This window comes from Centrocercus urophasianus, unplaced genomic scaffold (genome assembly GCF_019232065.1).
Source record: "Centrocercus urophasianus isolate 14NV4802_14NV808 unplaced genomic scaffold, USGS_Curo_1.0 seq_19, whole genome shotgun sequence".
Classification (NCBI taxonomy): Eukaryota; Metazoa; Chordata; class Aves; order Galliformes; family Phasianidae; genus Centrocercus; species Centrocercus urophasianus.
Window position 1 is genome coordinate 4,523,010 of NW_024884744.1, and position 15,099 is coordinate 4,538,108.

General features: G+C 43.1%; 1 protein-coding gene across 2 annotated transcripts in view; it reads left to right on the forward strand.

The window, feature by feature from the left end:
- FNDC3B (fibronectin type III domain containing 3B) overlaps nt 1–15,099 on the forward strand; it is a 148,498-nt gene that overhangs the window by 79,259 nt on the left and 54,140 nt on the right. For both annotated transcript variants that reach the window (XM_042820888.1, XM_042820889.1), the window contains exons 7-8: nt 9,474–9,532; nt 13,666–13,823. In XM_042820888.1, the coding sequence (XP_042676822.1) occupies nt 9,474–9,532; nt 13,666–13,823 (217 nt within the window). The remainder of the gene's footprint in view (nt 1–9,473; nt 9,533–13,665; nt 13,824–15,099) is intronic.

Below are 15,099 nucleotides of genomic sequence, written 5' to 3' on the forward strand. Positions count from 1 at the left end.
GTATTTATAGTGAAGAGGTAGAACATTTCCTCCCTCCAGAGTACAAAAAAATAAAAACACCTAATAATTTAATGAACAATCCCTATTTGTCTGCCCAGATGTTCTGAACAATGTCTGTTTGTATGTTCATCTGGATTTACAAAGCTAATGAATTGAAATTTCATGTCCCGCTGAAGTTAATGGGATTTGTTTACCCATCAGTGAGTTTCCTTTTCTGAGAACGGATGGAATTTGACGTCCAGAGTTTTGAGAATTGCAATTTAAAAGTGAGCGAGCTTTCCTTTAGAATGAAGCAGTCGATTCATTTTCTCCATGGTTTATTATAGAAGGCTTTGTCCAGAACCTTGGGGCTCTGGGGTTTTTTTTGTTTACTTTTTTCTTCAAGGAGCTGTGCTTTGGAAGCAGCTGCTTTGATTTACTGTGGTCCATGTGACTTCTGTCTGAATTTCATCTCAGCAATGAAATCCAGATCAAGCTGAAATCCTTGTTGCTTTGCTGAAGCCTTCCCAGTGATCCATAATCAGGTGGATATTTCTGAGAAATGTTTAAAATATTCCGGAAGATTCACAGGGGTGAAAGTGGCCATTGAAGTATTTGAGATTTTATGTCGTCCTCAGCCCAGCACTGTTAATTGCACAGACAGTTCACAGGATCGCCCAGGTTGGAAGGGACCTCAAGGATCACGGATTTCCAACCCCCCTCCACATGCAGGGCCACCAGTCTCCCCATTTAATACCAGACCAGGCTGCCCAGGGCCCCATCCAGCCTGGCCTTGAACACCTCCAGGGATGGACGGGGCATCCACAGCCTCTCTGGGCAGCTGTTCCAGCACCTCACCACTCTCATAGTAAAGAACTTCCCCCTGACATCCAATCTAAATCTCCCCTCCCTCAACTTAAAACCATTTCCCCTTGTCCTGCTGTTATCTAAATTTATTTAAATAAATAAAATTTCTCATCTTGGGTTGCTCTGATGGATGGCCCCCAAAGTTCCTGCAATCTGGCTACATCATAGCTTTCATCTAGAGAGGTCAATAACGTAAGAGAAAAGCTAGCATAGGATTCTTTCAGAAAGCAAGATGACTCTGTGGCTGTTCACCTCAGCTAATGGTGAAAAATCCCAGTACAGGTCCCACAGAAACTCACTGTATTTCAAATTTGAAGTCTTTTTTCTCTGTGAAATCTAACTTTTAAAAACATGCAGATACTGTAAATAGTGCATAGAAACAGAATTTCTCCTTGGGTGTAAGTATTAAGACAAAATCAAGTGCAGTTAAAATGCCAATTTTCTGCTTTTGTCCTTCTCTAGAGAAATTTTGCCTGCTTACCTGCTCATAAGAGGAAAATAGCTCTGTTATTCTGAGAGTAAGAAATGGGTCATTCTGAAAGCCTAACATCTCAAAGCTCTTTCCATTGCCTGTAGCAAAACCTGAAGAAGACATTTATCCTCTTATTCAAGGGAGGCTGAGTAGCTGTAACTGAAGGCAAAATTTGGCTTGCACTTATTTACTTAGAGTCTCTTCAACTCTGGCAGGCACCCGTAGGCCTTTGTGTTAGGAAAATGCTCTGCTGCCTTCTCACTGATGTAGCAATGGTGGCCAAGGAGATTGTTAATTTTGGCTTGGAGCTCCCTTTAATCCAGACCACTTCTGTAGCTCCTAGGGAGTTTGCTCCAGCTGTGCTGTCTGATTGTTTTCCTGCGCAAATATGCATATTTGCAGGTTATTTTGCAAGCTTTTTTTGTTTGATCAGGAAAATGCTTCTATTGTGTGTAATGGGCAGATTACCAAAAGTGTTTGTTGGCCGGTTTTTGCATGGTTGTAATTTTGAGGATTCAGAAAAAGCAAGTTTTATTCTAGGTGCAATAGAGCTACCATTGTCTCCTTGCGTTGTGGACAGTCTTTTAGAGAATAGTGTTTCCTGATCAGCATGGTACTGCTGTCACAGTGCTGGAAAACCTCTCGCCTCAGTTTGGTAACACTGGAAACTTGTCAGAGGCTGTGCTTTATGGGAATTGTTTTTCGCTCACATGTGAGGGTGTGAGGATCACCTGTTGGCTGCTTCAGCTGGATCCACGGAGAGAAAGAGGGATGGAGACAAATTCACATGACAGCTGTCTGCAGCGGAGCTGTGATCAGTCTGTGAAGAGATGAGTGCAATTTTTGGTGCTGTCGAGATTGTGCTTTCCATCAATGCAGAACTCAGTGGAGAGAAAAGTGATGTGACCGCCTCTTGTTGCTCATGTCTGTGACTTTCTGACCTTACGTTGCCCAGCTGCTGAGATGTCTGTTGCCGTGACTGAAGGGAACCTTTTATTTCCGAGAGGAAATTTTGGGTCTGTAAGTTCCAGATAACGTCATTTCACAGCTGGCAGCAGCGAGGCCTGCTTTAGAGCCACGGTTTAGGAGCATCAGTACCTTGGTGGCACAGTCAGCCCTCACCACCTCCTCTCCTGAACTTGGAAGATCACGTAGGGCTTTTTTGACTGTGATTGTGGTAATAATAGCAGCGACGTGTTGCTCTGGGCAGAAGTTACTTCTGCCTTTGAATGACCGCTCAGTTCCTCAGACTTGGAGGGCTGCCTGGACTGCCCTGCCAGGGAGCACGGTGGCTCTGAATAGCGATGAAGGCAAAGACAGACAGGCAGTCATGGGCTGAAGTGACAGGAAATAGAGCTGAGAGAGGGAGGGCATGGAACAGTACGCAAATAAATGAATGGAATTAGGGATAAGGCGATGCCACGCATTCCAGCTGTCATAGAAAATCATGAGACGTTTGAAGAACTTCATTGTGTCTAGAAAAAGATTACCATTTGCTGGCAAAGCTTGCAGCTGAAATGAAGCATCAGATTCTGGCCCAGAAGCTGTGAGTCAGGAGCTGCGGGAGAATGGGAAGAGGGCTTTTCAGTCTCTATGTCAGATCAGAAAGTTTTATTGTAGCTTCACATGGAAGGCGTTAATGGCAACTATAAGCAGGCTGCTTGCAAACCTGAAAACTCCTAAAAGAACAGGAAGAAGAGCATTTTGCAAAGATGTAGCAAAGAAAAGGAGCTCTTACAAATCCATTCAAATCAGAAACGATACAGGAAAGGAAGAAAGTCTTGAAAGAAGAGAGGTAATGCTTGTTTAAAACAAGCACTGATAAACTCACGTTATAGCAGTTTAGTCATCAGTCAGGTTGGGCAGGGTGCAGGAAGGGTCAGTGATTGAGTAAAATCACTTATTAATTAGGAAGTAGTGACTGTGTAATTTTGGGGAGAAAAAAAAGAAAATTTCCAAGCCTGCCTATGTGATCTCATCAGAGATGAACTGCACTGAGCTGCTGTTCTCTGGTGGCTGTTCAGCAGATAACTGTGCAGTCCCCTCCTTGCCAGAATGTGAATGTCTTACGTGTCTCAGCTGCTCAACCTGTAGATATTTGTATTTTTAGCTACAAAGATGCTTTGTTCAACCTTACTAATAGCTGTCACACAGGAGCGCTTGCCAGCGTGGGGAGTCTTCACAAATCTTGCAAGTGTGGATGCAGGGATTTGCCTGGCACCGCTTAGAGGAGTGCTTTGGAGTGCATTCTGTAGCACTTTAAATTATGCTAATAAAATCAGCAGAATATTAAATGGCTGTTCTTGGCTAGCTGCTTTTTTGTGAATCAGCTATGGCATTTTTCACTGTGGCTTCATGGAAGGGAAGCCTTGTGCCACTGCATGTGGCAGCCCGTGGAGCCAGTGCATGTTTATCAGCAGATTCTCATCTTCTCAAGCCCATGTAGCAGGCAGGCTGCTGTTGTGTAATAGCAAAAAACCAATCTGCCTAAGGTAAATAAAGGCAAAACTGCTTTGATACAGAGAATGAGCTAAAGCAAGTTGAAAGTAGGAAAGAGAGTTCTCTGAGAAGACGTCCTATGTGTAAGTCAAGTCTGTTGTTGCAGTAGATTCAGCTTGTGCTTTCTATGTTTCTGTGGGTTATGTCATTGTTTTATTTGGTGTTCCTTCAAAACCAGCCAGCTGCAGCCATATGTAAGTGCATTGCGTCTGTTATCTTCTTTGCAAGATGTACAGAGTGCTTTCTTAAGATGAAAATTGTATGTGATATAGACTGGGCAGTTGCTGTATTTTCCTAAGAAAGCCCTTTTCTGCCTTCTAATGGACCAACTGCGTGTTCACAGTAGGAATTCACTCAGATCTTAAGCCAATGAAGCAGGAGTTGTTATTGCTGTGTCCCAGCAGTAGCCACAAAGAAGCAGAGAAAAACAAACCCAGCTTGTCACTTACACTCCATTTGTCCCTTGCATCCAGCATTTCATTTCTCTTGTAGGTGCAGCTGATCTTATTTCCCTTGCTGCTGCTTTCCTAGAAGAAATGTACATCAAAACAATACTGGAGGTCATGAAAGCATTGAATGCAATTAATATTTAGTTTTAAAACAAATTTTAGAGGAAGTTATGTGCAGCTGAATGTTTCTGCATCTGCTTAGTGAGAAAACATCTGATGCTTGTTGAAGTGATAGCAGATATCTTTGGTTAAAGTTGCAGAATGTGGATGCAAAAAGAGGAATAAACTGGATGAACTGAATTTGCACTCCAGTTATTTGGAATGCCCAGCCACATTGGCAGTAGAAAACTAACAGCAGTTGTGGGAAAGCTATCAAGTTGAGAGTGCATCCTTTAATTTATGCATAGATTACAATGATGCTGAGGCATACGTTTCAGTAAATCCCAATGGCTAGGGATTCATTTTACTTATTTAGGTCTGACAGTAGATTTCTGGATGTTATGCAGGATTTCTGTTTTCATTGCCTTCAGTTACTTAGGGAGGAGCTTGACTGTAGATATGCTTTCCATACGGATTTGGTTTTGAAGACCACACTTATAGACATCAAGTAAGGCATTTTATCAGGAGGAGTAAGACAGCAGTAGGGGAAGACTCTTAGAAATGGAGGACTAGTGTAAGATCTTCATGCACAGCAATTTATTTTTTAAGAAGGGAATCATTTCAACAATTGGATCTTTTCTTGAAGTTGGGCAGTGTCAGGTTCTCTAGCACAGACATGGGAGCTGCAGTCGTGTTCTATTGCTGATGTTTCTGTTAGCTTTGTTGGTATTAGCAGAAAGTTGAAACGCTGAGTATTTAGAACTGAAAGCTCGTTCTGATATTTGTAGGTTTCATTGGCAGTCTTCCTCGGTGGGCTGTATTTTAGTGTGGCATGATTGACTGTTTTGAAAATAAAGACTTCTTTTCCACTTTATGAAGCGTTCAGTGCCTCAAGTAGTGCTGCCCAGTTTAGGACCATTTAAGATTGTCGTGATCGTGTTGTTTGTATTTTGTTTATTTTTTGTAATTGCTATTTCTAAGATTAAACAAACAAACAAACATGCAGAGGTCTGTTGGAGTGGGTATGGATGTGGTCATGTTTCGGTGCAGGATGTGGGACTCAGTGACCATGCAACGTCCCCACCAGTCCTCATTTCTGTGACTTCACTGCAGTATGGCATCTGAAGTTTTAGGCTTGTTCTTGTGTAAGGAGATGCACATAATTTAATGTTTATTTCTACAGTCATTTAAAAGCAAAAGATCTGTATGTGTTCCAAAGAAGAGTGTGTCTTTAGCCTTGACATCGGCAGGCAGTTCACAAAGGAGCTGTGCTGTGTTCTGAACTTTGTTTCCTTGCAGCTCATAGGTTGTGCAGTACGTGACTGATAAAAGATCTCTCCTAGCATTAAAGCTGGTCACAGCCCCAATAAATCTGGAACAGATTCTGAGAAAGCATGTCATGTTATGACTGGCATATCTGTGAGCGTGGAGCTCTGCTTGAGAATTAGGCTGGAAGCTTGTGAAGTGCTGGTGCTGATGTCATTGCTTTGGAATGGAAAGGCTGTTGAAACAGTAAATACTTTCTGTGGCCAGAAGCTAAGTATTGAGCTGGACCTCTTCCTTTCTGTGGAGGAAAGAATGCAGAACAAACCTAAAATCTCTATTTGCAATGGGAAAATGTTAATTAGTTTAGAGCTTGCAGCTATTTCAAACCATTTACATACACAGCTGCTGCTCATGCAAACATGAAAAATATTCATGGAAACTTCAAACTTACCTGGAAATGAAAAGTTTGTTTTTTTTTTTTTTCTGTATTTTAAAGCTGTTCTTGGATTTCAGAAGTGTTGTTGGAAAGATCTGAAATTATATTTGTACCGTACGTGCAGAAAGGAACATAGATGCATGCTAACAGAAGCATATAATGAAAGGCTTTAGTTCAGCAAGAATTAGTGTTGAAATGCTGTTAGCACCAAACAGCTGCTGGGAAAGCATTGCGTATTTGTCAGGGACGTTTACTCTTGGTTCTATCTGTGAAGCTATGGTGATGACCCAAAACTTCAAAAAAAGAGAGCTGGTGAAAACACAAACTGAGATGAGCTTCAGGTCTTACAGCTGGCTCCTCTGCTACAAGAGGCTGGTTAGCCTGAAACACTGGATCCATTTTGTAGCTTGGGTCAGCTCTAACGACTCTTAGGCAGTGAGAGCTGCATGAGAGTTCGGCTTCTTTGCCCTCCCTCGGAGGAGTCCGTGAGCACTCACAAGGAATTTATCCCCACCCCCTGCTTCCTCCTAGGATGAAGAGTTTTGCCACAGCAGATGCAGGGAACAGATGTGGAGGGGAAAGCTTAGAATAGGACAATGACCAAGTGTTTCTTGGGCTCTTCCTTGACGTGACTGAACCGTTCCCAGTGTCAAAAAAAAAGAAGGAAAGGAAAAAAGGAGTGTTTAACACCATGGTTTCCCTATTCCTCCTCCTGTTCTTCCCACCTTTCCACCACTGCACCTGTGGCATCTTTGTCCCTAAGCACCACTGTGAGCTCATCTAGGAACAGTCACCAATGCACGTTGATTAACGGTGGTCATGAGACTGTTAGTGTTACTGCAGAAAAAAAGCTTTTCCAGCACTTCTGTTATCAGCGTAGAGCACATGAGATGTTTGGTTTTTTTTTCTTCTCTCTCATTTTCTCTTTAAAAAGTACTTTTGCTCCTTGTTGAGCTTGATGCTGACGTGCTGTGAAGGGGCTGCCAGGTAAGGCAGCGTCCTGCTGGGGTGGGATTCCGGACAGCCCCATTCTCCTTAGTCTGGTTCAGGAGACTGTGAATAATTATGTTTGTTATTGAAAGGAGATCAGCCATCCATAGAAGCTTGAGAAACTTTATGGCTCGTGAAATGGGAAACTAAGTATTTGAAATACTGTAAGAATGTTATGGTATGATACAATGTTGTGAGCTTGTTTCTCTCTTGTAACTGATGGCTTCTGTTTTGTTAACAAGTTTTTCCATGGGGCAGATTGGCACTATTCTTTTCCTAGCTTTAAGACAGAGGTTGGGCTAAATCCTGAGCTCCCTTTCCACCTGAGCTGCTGTTACACATGTGCACACCTATTGCTTCCTGCCTTTAATTTTACACTTGCAGTGTTTCCACGTGGCGTTACCTATTACTCGTAAATGTCCACGCTGTGCCCATAGGTGTCCATGTGCTCTTAATATCTTAAGGCTTCGGTGTGCTTGTTGCTCAGAGCCACCTTATGGACTCACTGCCTGCCTGAGAGGTAATACCAAAAAATTGCTTGTAGGACTCTTTGCTGAGAAGCCTGATCAAGGTAGTATTTTTAATTTAATTGATTATATTGTAATTATTATTCTTTATTTCCTGGGTGTTCTCCTGCTCTATTAGGTCCTAAAGTCAGTTCCAGTATTTGGAACAGTGTGAACCTTCAGCCTTGACCCACGAAGGTCAGAGGACTTAGCACTGCACAAAGTGATTGTCTTTCACAGGAGAGGGAAGTGGGATATGTCGGAGCTCCGGGGTTTATTTTCTTCTGCTTAGTGTGACGCTAGTGGCGTCCTTGCTAGAAAGTAGAGAAAGAAAATTCAGCTCACATGTTTGGGATTTAAGGTTGAAAGTGATTCATGCTTAGCTTCTGGGGGCTGTAATTAAGGATGACCTAATAACCATAAACTTTCAGTAGAATAGTAGCAGCATTTTTGTTGCATTCTGTAGCCACAGAAGCTGCTTCTTACTAACATCCCTTTGAGAAAAGCCTGCTGGTTCTTTGCAGTTTCTGTGCCTGAATCCAAGTGTCCAGTTCTGCACCGGTAGTAGCACTAAGGGGAACCCTGAGCTCTGAGCCCCTACAGTTTTGGTGATGTTGTCACTTGGATCGGTATCTCAACCTTTTCCTAAGCAGTTTAGTCCATCTCTATAGTTTTCAAGTCAACACATCTTGCGCTGTCTAAACCCTGTCAGTTTATACAGTTTATAAAACGCTCGAAAGGTTATCTGCTATGGAAAAAAGCACTCATGTTATCCTTCTATTATTCTGAATTATTATGACTTCATTCCTTTCCAAGTGGCTGAGACCAAAAGGAGTCCAGGAATGCACGAAGCAGCAGATCTGTCACTCCCACTCTGCACCTTGGTGAGCTGCGCTCTTGTTAGGAGAGATGGGCATTGATGTTGGAGGTCTGCCATCAGCATTCAGCCAGTTTGTTTCTGGCAGTCGAGTGGATGGAATTTTCAAAAAGAAGATGTACTTTTCAAAAGCAGGTCATGGACAAAAATAAAGACACATTCTTGGGCTGGAAGAAGTAGGTCAGGTTTGGGGGGAATCATTTGGGAAAGCTGTTGTTCTAATCTTAGCCGTTTTTCTTTATTAATGTATAGGGGTTTTTTTGCTTCCTGTGTCAAATACTTTGTCTTTTTTTATAAAGAGACCCTACACATTTTGTTTGGAGGGGTGGGGGAGATGTATTTCTCTGCTTTGGCTAGCAAACTTTTACCTTAACATTTAAGAAAGAAAGAAAATATGTTCCTAGTTTTCCATTAGAGAACAGCATAGTGGAAAGCGTGGCCTCTCCGTGCTGCAGTCCAAAAGGAATAAAGCTGCTTTCTGTCACCTCATTACTCTGAGCTGATGCCTTACCTCGAGACTTCTTTGGGGGATTGGTGGGGGAAAATTCTGATTCCACTGCTCAGACGATCACTTTTGTGGTATCTTCTGTGCTTAATTGATTCATCTAATCCGGGGGAAATTGCATCCTGCCCCGCTGGTGGGGGATGAGGGAGCACAGTTGGCACATAGGGTCTGGCTTGGGAGCTGGAGGAAGCTGGGGCTCTTCCACAGCCATCGCCTTTGGAAGCAGGGTGGTGTTGCTCTGTAAAACCAAGTCCCTCAGTAACACGGTGGAGGACACCTCTACAGATAACCCCACTTTTCCAAATACGTGCATTTACTGCATTTTCTTCTTTTCCCCTGTTATATTTTTAACACTAATTTCTGTACCTGTATACCTTACATTTACAATAGCAGAACATCTGATGCTCGTGTACTGATAACCTGCATCTCCTATTCACAGCTTCCTGAAGGACTGTTGATAGAGCTGACATTTTTGTTTTGTTTCATTAATTTATTTTTCTTCCTATTTCCACATTCTCTGTTTTACAGAATATGATTCAGAAACAAAAAGGGTTCAAGATATTCTTTCTGGAATGGAGAAGCCACAGGTACGTGATCCAGAATTCCAGAATTGCCCCCATACCAACCAGAAATAGCAAATACGATAAGCAGATGATGTCACAAAATAGTGGTCATTTCACTGTGGAAAATCTGAGTGTTTTTTCTTTATGGGTTGTGGTTTCTATGCATATCTGACTCATTTTACAGGGATACAGTAGAATAATAGTCATTGGGAGTAAATGTGAAGCATCCTTTAAACTCATGGGTATTAGGAGGAGTCACGCCAGCTGCCTGTCTGCAGAGAGCTCCCACTACTGACAGTGTCGTGGGGAGTCCAGCTCCTTGTGGTGCTTTACATGGCTCCTACCCCTTCCCCGTGGGTTTAATTTCATTTGTCACGAGCAATTTGTCCATAATCATGATTAAATTAAGCTAATTCTTTTGTTCAGTGGTAATCGCTGTATTCTGTGTTTGTCTTAACCATAAAAGCACACGAATTGTGATGGAAATTGAATCCCTGTGTAAATAACCGTAATGTTGGGTGTGACCGCAATCAGGTAAGGTTGTTAAGAAATCTGGCTGTAAGGCCTTTGGACGTGATGATTTTCAAATTGGGTGCATCAAATGAAAAACCAAAAGGGTATTGTGGGGATGTAAATAGAATCCAGACACTTCAGGAGATTTTCTGGGAGAGAACAGAAGAGAGGAAAGCACAGCAAGCACAAAAGTGGCACGGGTTTATTGTACAAAGCGAGTTAGTGTTCTGTGTGGAGGGGAATCTGACTCTTGATTTTGTAAAATGCTTGAAATGGAGAATGTGAGCTGTTGTGTTTACATCTGCAGAGGTGAGAAGAGAAGCAATCTGAGCAGGTTAGCAGGATGTGGAACCTTCTGTAATGAGATTTTTATCAACCAGAGCACTTAAAGCAGAGAGCAATACAACACTACCATCAGACAAACACTAATTTTCCTTGAATTATTTCAAAAGTAGGAATCTTTAAAATAAATCCCAAGCATGACCTCCTGGTTCAATGGTAATGGCACGTAGCAAAAGAATGCTGGGGATTATCTGCTACTGTCTGTGTAATTTAGACATTTATGAGTAATTAAACTCATAGGAGTGCTGTGAACCATTAATCACTGTAATTGTGTGCATGTAGTCAATGTTGTATGTGACAAAAATGTATCACATTATGCATAAAGTCAGCTAGGATGTATTTTCTAGTGATCCCTGTGCATATATGGCTGGAGATGCACTGAGCCATCCAACCAGTTGTCTGGGTGTCCCAGTATGAGACACCTCTCTAAGAACAATGTAAACATGCTTCTAAAGTTATCGATTTATTTTAAAAAGCCTGTTTTCAGAGGCAGTGTTGTTACAGGTTTGAGGGATTTGCAGCCAAGCTGCAACCTCAGTCATGGTTTTATCCCATTGAGAGCAAAAAATTAAAAACATTCTGTCCCTTAATTTCAACGGCAGTCTCCTGATTTTAATTCACACTGGAGCAGACAAGCAGGCATTCTCTACAGCAGACAACAGGCTGAGGAAAGGGAAACCTGAACTTGCGCTCAGCAGAGCAAAGCGCCGGGCTGCAGCACTGGGTCTGGCTTCCCAAAGGGCAGCCTGCTCTGTTGCCTTATTCTGCATCTAAACTCATATTTAATCACTGGGGTTTTGCTTCAAATTGCAGGATTAGGCTCATCATCAAAAAGCACAATCTCACCCCGGTAATAACCATGCATCCATTTGACCCCCATATCTTTCAAACACTGCCCTCGAGGGAGTAGATGAATGTGGCTTTCAGTGTAGTTCTCACACACACAATAAAACCCCAAACCACACGATGCCTGTGAATGCTAACCTGGAATTTGAAAGATAATGAAAGTTGTACAGAAACATTGTGTGTTACCTGAAAGAGTGGAGGGGTGGATATTCATCAGCCTTGTAACCTTATTACAGCAGCACAGCAGTTGGGATTCTTTCCCAGGGGCTTTTAGAAAATAATTATTTACACCAGCAAGTTTTGATAGCATATAAAGCAGACATTCACTGTGTCGACTGAGAAGGTTTCAGAAATAATTAACTGTGCTTTTTGCAAGACACACAAAACTCCTCATAGAAGAACCTTTTGTTGCTGCCCGGCCGTGGGGCAGTGCTGGGCGCTGCAGGTTTGGGGTGGGCATGCAGAGCCTCAGCAGCAGCCCCACTTCTGCCGAGCTTGTGGCCAAGTGCTGTGCTGGTGTGACCTGGTAGGGTGATGGTAGGACAGTGTCAGTGAACAGTTTCCTGTGGTAAATGGGTGATTCTTGCAGTTTAGCTGTCCTGTCCCCTACAGACTGAAAGTGCAGCTCCAGCTCTGCTTGCTGTTGTCTGGAAGGTACTTCTTTTGCCAGGACAAAAGGGGCTTCAGGCTCCTGAGAGACCTGTGAGTGCCTGCTTGCCACTTCCAGCATTCCTTAAGTTTATTTAACTTATCCTTTTTCATAGCAAAGCGAGTGTTTCCTGCTCACGTAGGAGTTGCCTGGTGAAGTGGTGGCTTTGGCATTAAATCAGATACAGAGGAGATACACCCTTGGCTGGTAAACATGACACGATAGTGAGCCTGTTACTCTATGAGCAGGAGATAGGTTTATCTCTCTCCGTGCAAGTAAATCCGCTCCCAGTGCTCTCTTGAGCACGCACAGGCTGTGCTGCCCTATATACCCAGGGAGTGTATGGTTTGCCTTTTCTGACTTTATCACGCAGGCAAACTCTCTGTTGCTTTACTCCCTTGGTGTGCGTGCAGCTCGGGTTTGCGTTTCGGGCTGCCCATCAGCAGTCAGCGTGCCTGCTGTGCAGCCCTGCAGAACGCCGTGCCGTGAAGGCAGCTGGAGCAGCACCGTGCCTGGGAGCTGCTTTGGGAACTGAGCCTCTGCATGGAGATGTGTGCATGCTGGTTGCAGAATTAGGCTGACTGTTCCTCGTGGTTAGTCTGTAGTGCCCTTTCTCTTCTATTAAGAAACGTAGAAAAGACTTAACTTTGCAGATTGCTGAAGTTCATGAAAGGCCAAAGTTTTTAACCATATGCGGAATATACATACGTGTGTCCCTGTGGGTAGTCATAGAGAAAAACACTTCAATAGAACATTGGCAGGATATCGTGCTTCAAGCTCCAAGTTCGTCTGGATTTTTGAAAAACAATTATGCAAGCATATTTCCATGATAATAAAAGAAACTGTGTGTTGATGGGTTGAGCTAGCATAGTAGTAGTGTGTGTTTATGATCTTCTAAAAGCATTATTTCAAATATGGGCAGTTATCTCTCAGTACCTTTGTCATAATTTAATTCACATACAAACTGTTGAATAAAACTTATTTGTCTTTTCTGAAGCATTTGGGATTTTTGTAAGCTATCTAGCCTAGAAAGTATAAAATCTATAAATTAAAATCCTGAACTTTCAAGAGCTTAAGGAGAGACACCTCATGGTGTCACCTCCCTGCGGTGCATTAAAAAGACATTTACGGCTTGCTCAGAGAGAATCTGCTTGATATAGCACACTCATACACCGTCAGAGTACTTTTCACCTGGAAGCACTGAGCTTTCATGTGAGGATGGTGTTCCACACTGAGTGAAGGCACTTGGGAGGCAGATCTGGATGATGATGCTGCAGGGTATCATCTCTGCACTTCTTTCAGAAGATGTGCATAAAAATGCTGTGCAGTCTTTCCAAGGTAGCCAGTGTTCCCGTTGTTCTGTACTTCTCTTGAGGCTGTGGGCTGTGAAGGGGTTGTTTTCTTTCTTTCTTGGCTTGATAACAGAAGGCTGTCCTTGAGGGCTGATGCCACTGGCTGCGCTCCTCCTTCAGTCTAGTGTTGTTTGGACCTGTATTGCTGGGCTGATGAAGCTGCTCTGTTCTCTGGTGCTAAGGTTTGAGGCACTTTTTCAATGTTTTCTTAAAGAAATCTCCCACCCATCTGGCAGTTAGATCCCATGTTAGCTGTGCCCACTGATGTCTGGGCAGCTGGTCTGGTGGTTTGCAACCCTGCCCATGCAGGGGAGTTGAAACTACATGATCTTTGAGGTCCTTTTCAACCTAGGCCATTCCATGGTTCTATGACCAGGGATCATAAAGCAGTCTTTTGGTCAGGACATAAAGTGATTCATTTGTGATATGATTTTAAATTGGTGTTTCTTTCACAGGTAACAAACATTCAAGCAAGAACAGTTTTGCTGTCATGGTCACCTCCTGCCGGCCTTTTAAACACGGATAGACACAACAATGGTTTGCCTTACACCTGTACTTACGAGGTTGCCTTATCAGATAAAGGGAAGGATGGGAAATACAAGATTATTTACAGGTAACAGGGCCATTTTTACACTTCCTCTCCACCCCATCTGACCCCCTCGCTGCAGCAAGCTGGCAGGATGCTCACCACAAGCTCCTTATTGCTTTTCTCCTTCCCTCTCCTCAACACACTGCACTACAGGAAAAACTTGAGTTTTCTATTCCTTTCTGTTGCCTTAGAGTGATCAAGGAGGGAGCACACTGATCAGCCGGCTGCATTGCTCCGCAGAAAAACCTTGAATGCTTGGCTCCTAGCAGCCTTAAGTAAAAATTCGGAGGGATTTCTCGGTCTCTAATGTCAGTGATCCGCTGAGCTCAGCTCATGATCAAGTACAGATGGTGTTACGCCTTTCTTTCTTTCCCTCTAATGATGTCTGGGATAGAAAACTTTGAGTTGTGACCCTGGCTATAGTGAAATAGTTAATCCTTCACAAATGTCATTGCATAGAGTCCAGGTGGTACAGCGTCCATGGAATTCCCTCTTGAGACCAAGCTGTCTCCTTTCTTAAGACATCCTGTGGATTAGGGTATCCCTCCTGGTCCACTGCATGACTGCCTTGGGTAGTATAAACTGAGAGCATTAACCAGGGAGGTGCTGCCTGCTTCTCTCTGATATTTACACTAGCTGTTTGTGAGTTATCTTCATATGTTAATGCATTCTGAGGAGCTCTTAAAACAGAAAGGATGCATTCAAGTACTTCTTGTGCCTGCTCTGTGCTGCTCTGATGGCTGCACATTTTCTCCTGGTTATGAAACGTTGTGCATCTGTTTTAAAGCTGCTCAGAGTAATCTGTCTCCTGCTGCTGGCCAGTGTGCAACTGTTAGCTGAACGTGCTGTGTGTGCCCTGCTGTGACCAACAGTGATCGCTGTTACGTAGGAGTGAAAGAAGGTCCTGCAGTATGTTGAATGCGTTCTCTTTCTGCAAAGAAGTGCACCCTTTTCAAAAGGGAAAAACTGAATTTACAGAGATTGGGCTATATTTAAAAATGCTTTTTAAAAAAGTTATTTTATTTTCTGAATTTGTGGCAGCCCAGCAGGCACGTGCTTTTTGTCTGATCTTGTTCCCATGTTTTTGAGACATCTCCCTGTATTTTCCCCAACTATCTATGGAATATTTCTTTACGGCAGAGAGTTTTCCCATTTCCCATATGTTAATAAAACTATGAACAAGCCAAGCACTTACAGGAGATGATTATTATGTAACTAACTACTAACCCACACTGTAATCTTAAGAAAATGGTGAAGCACTGGCACAGGTTGCCCAGAGAGGCCGTGGGTGCCTGGTCCC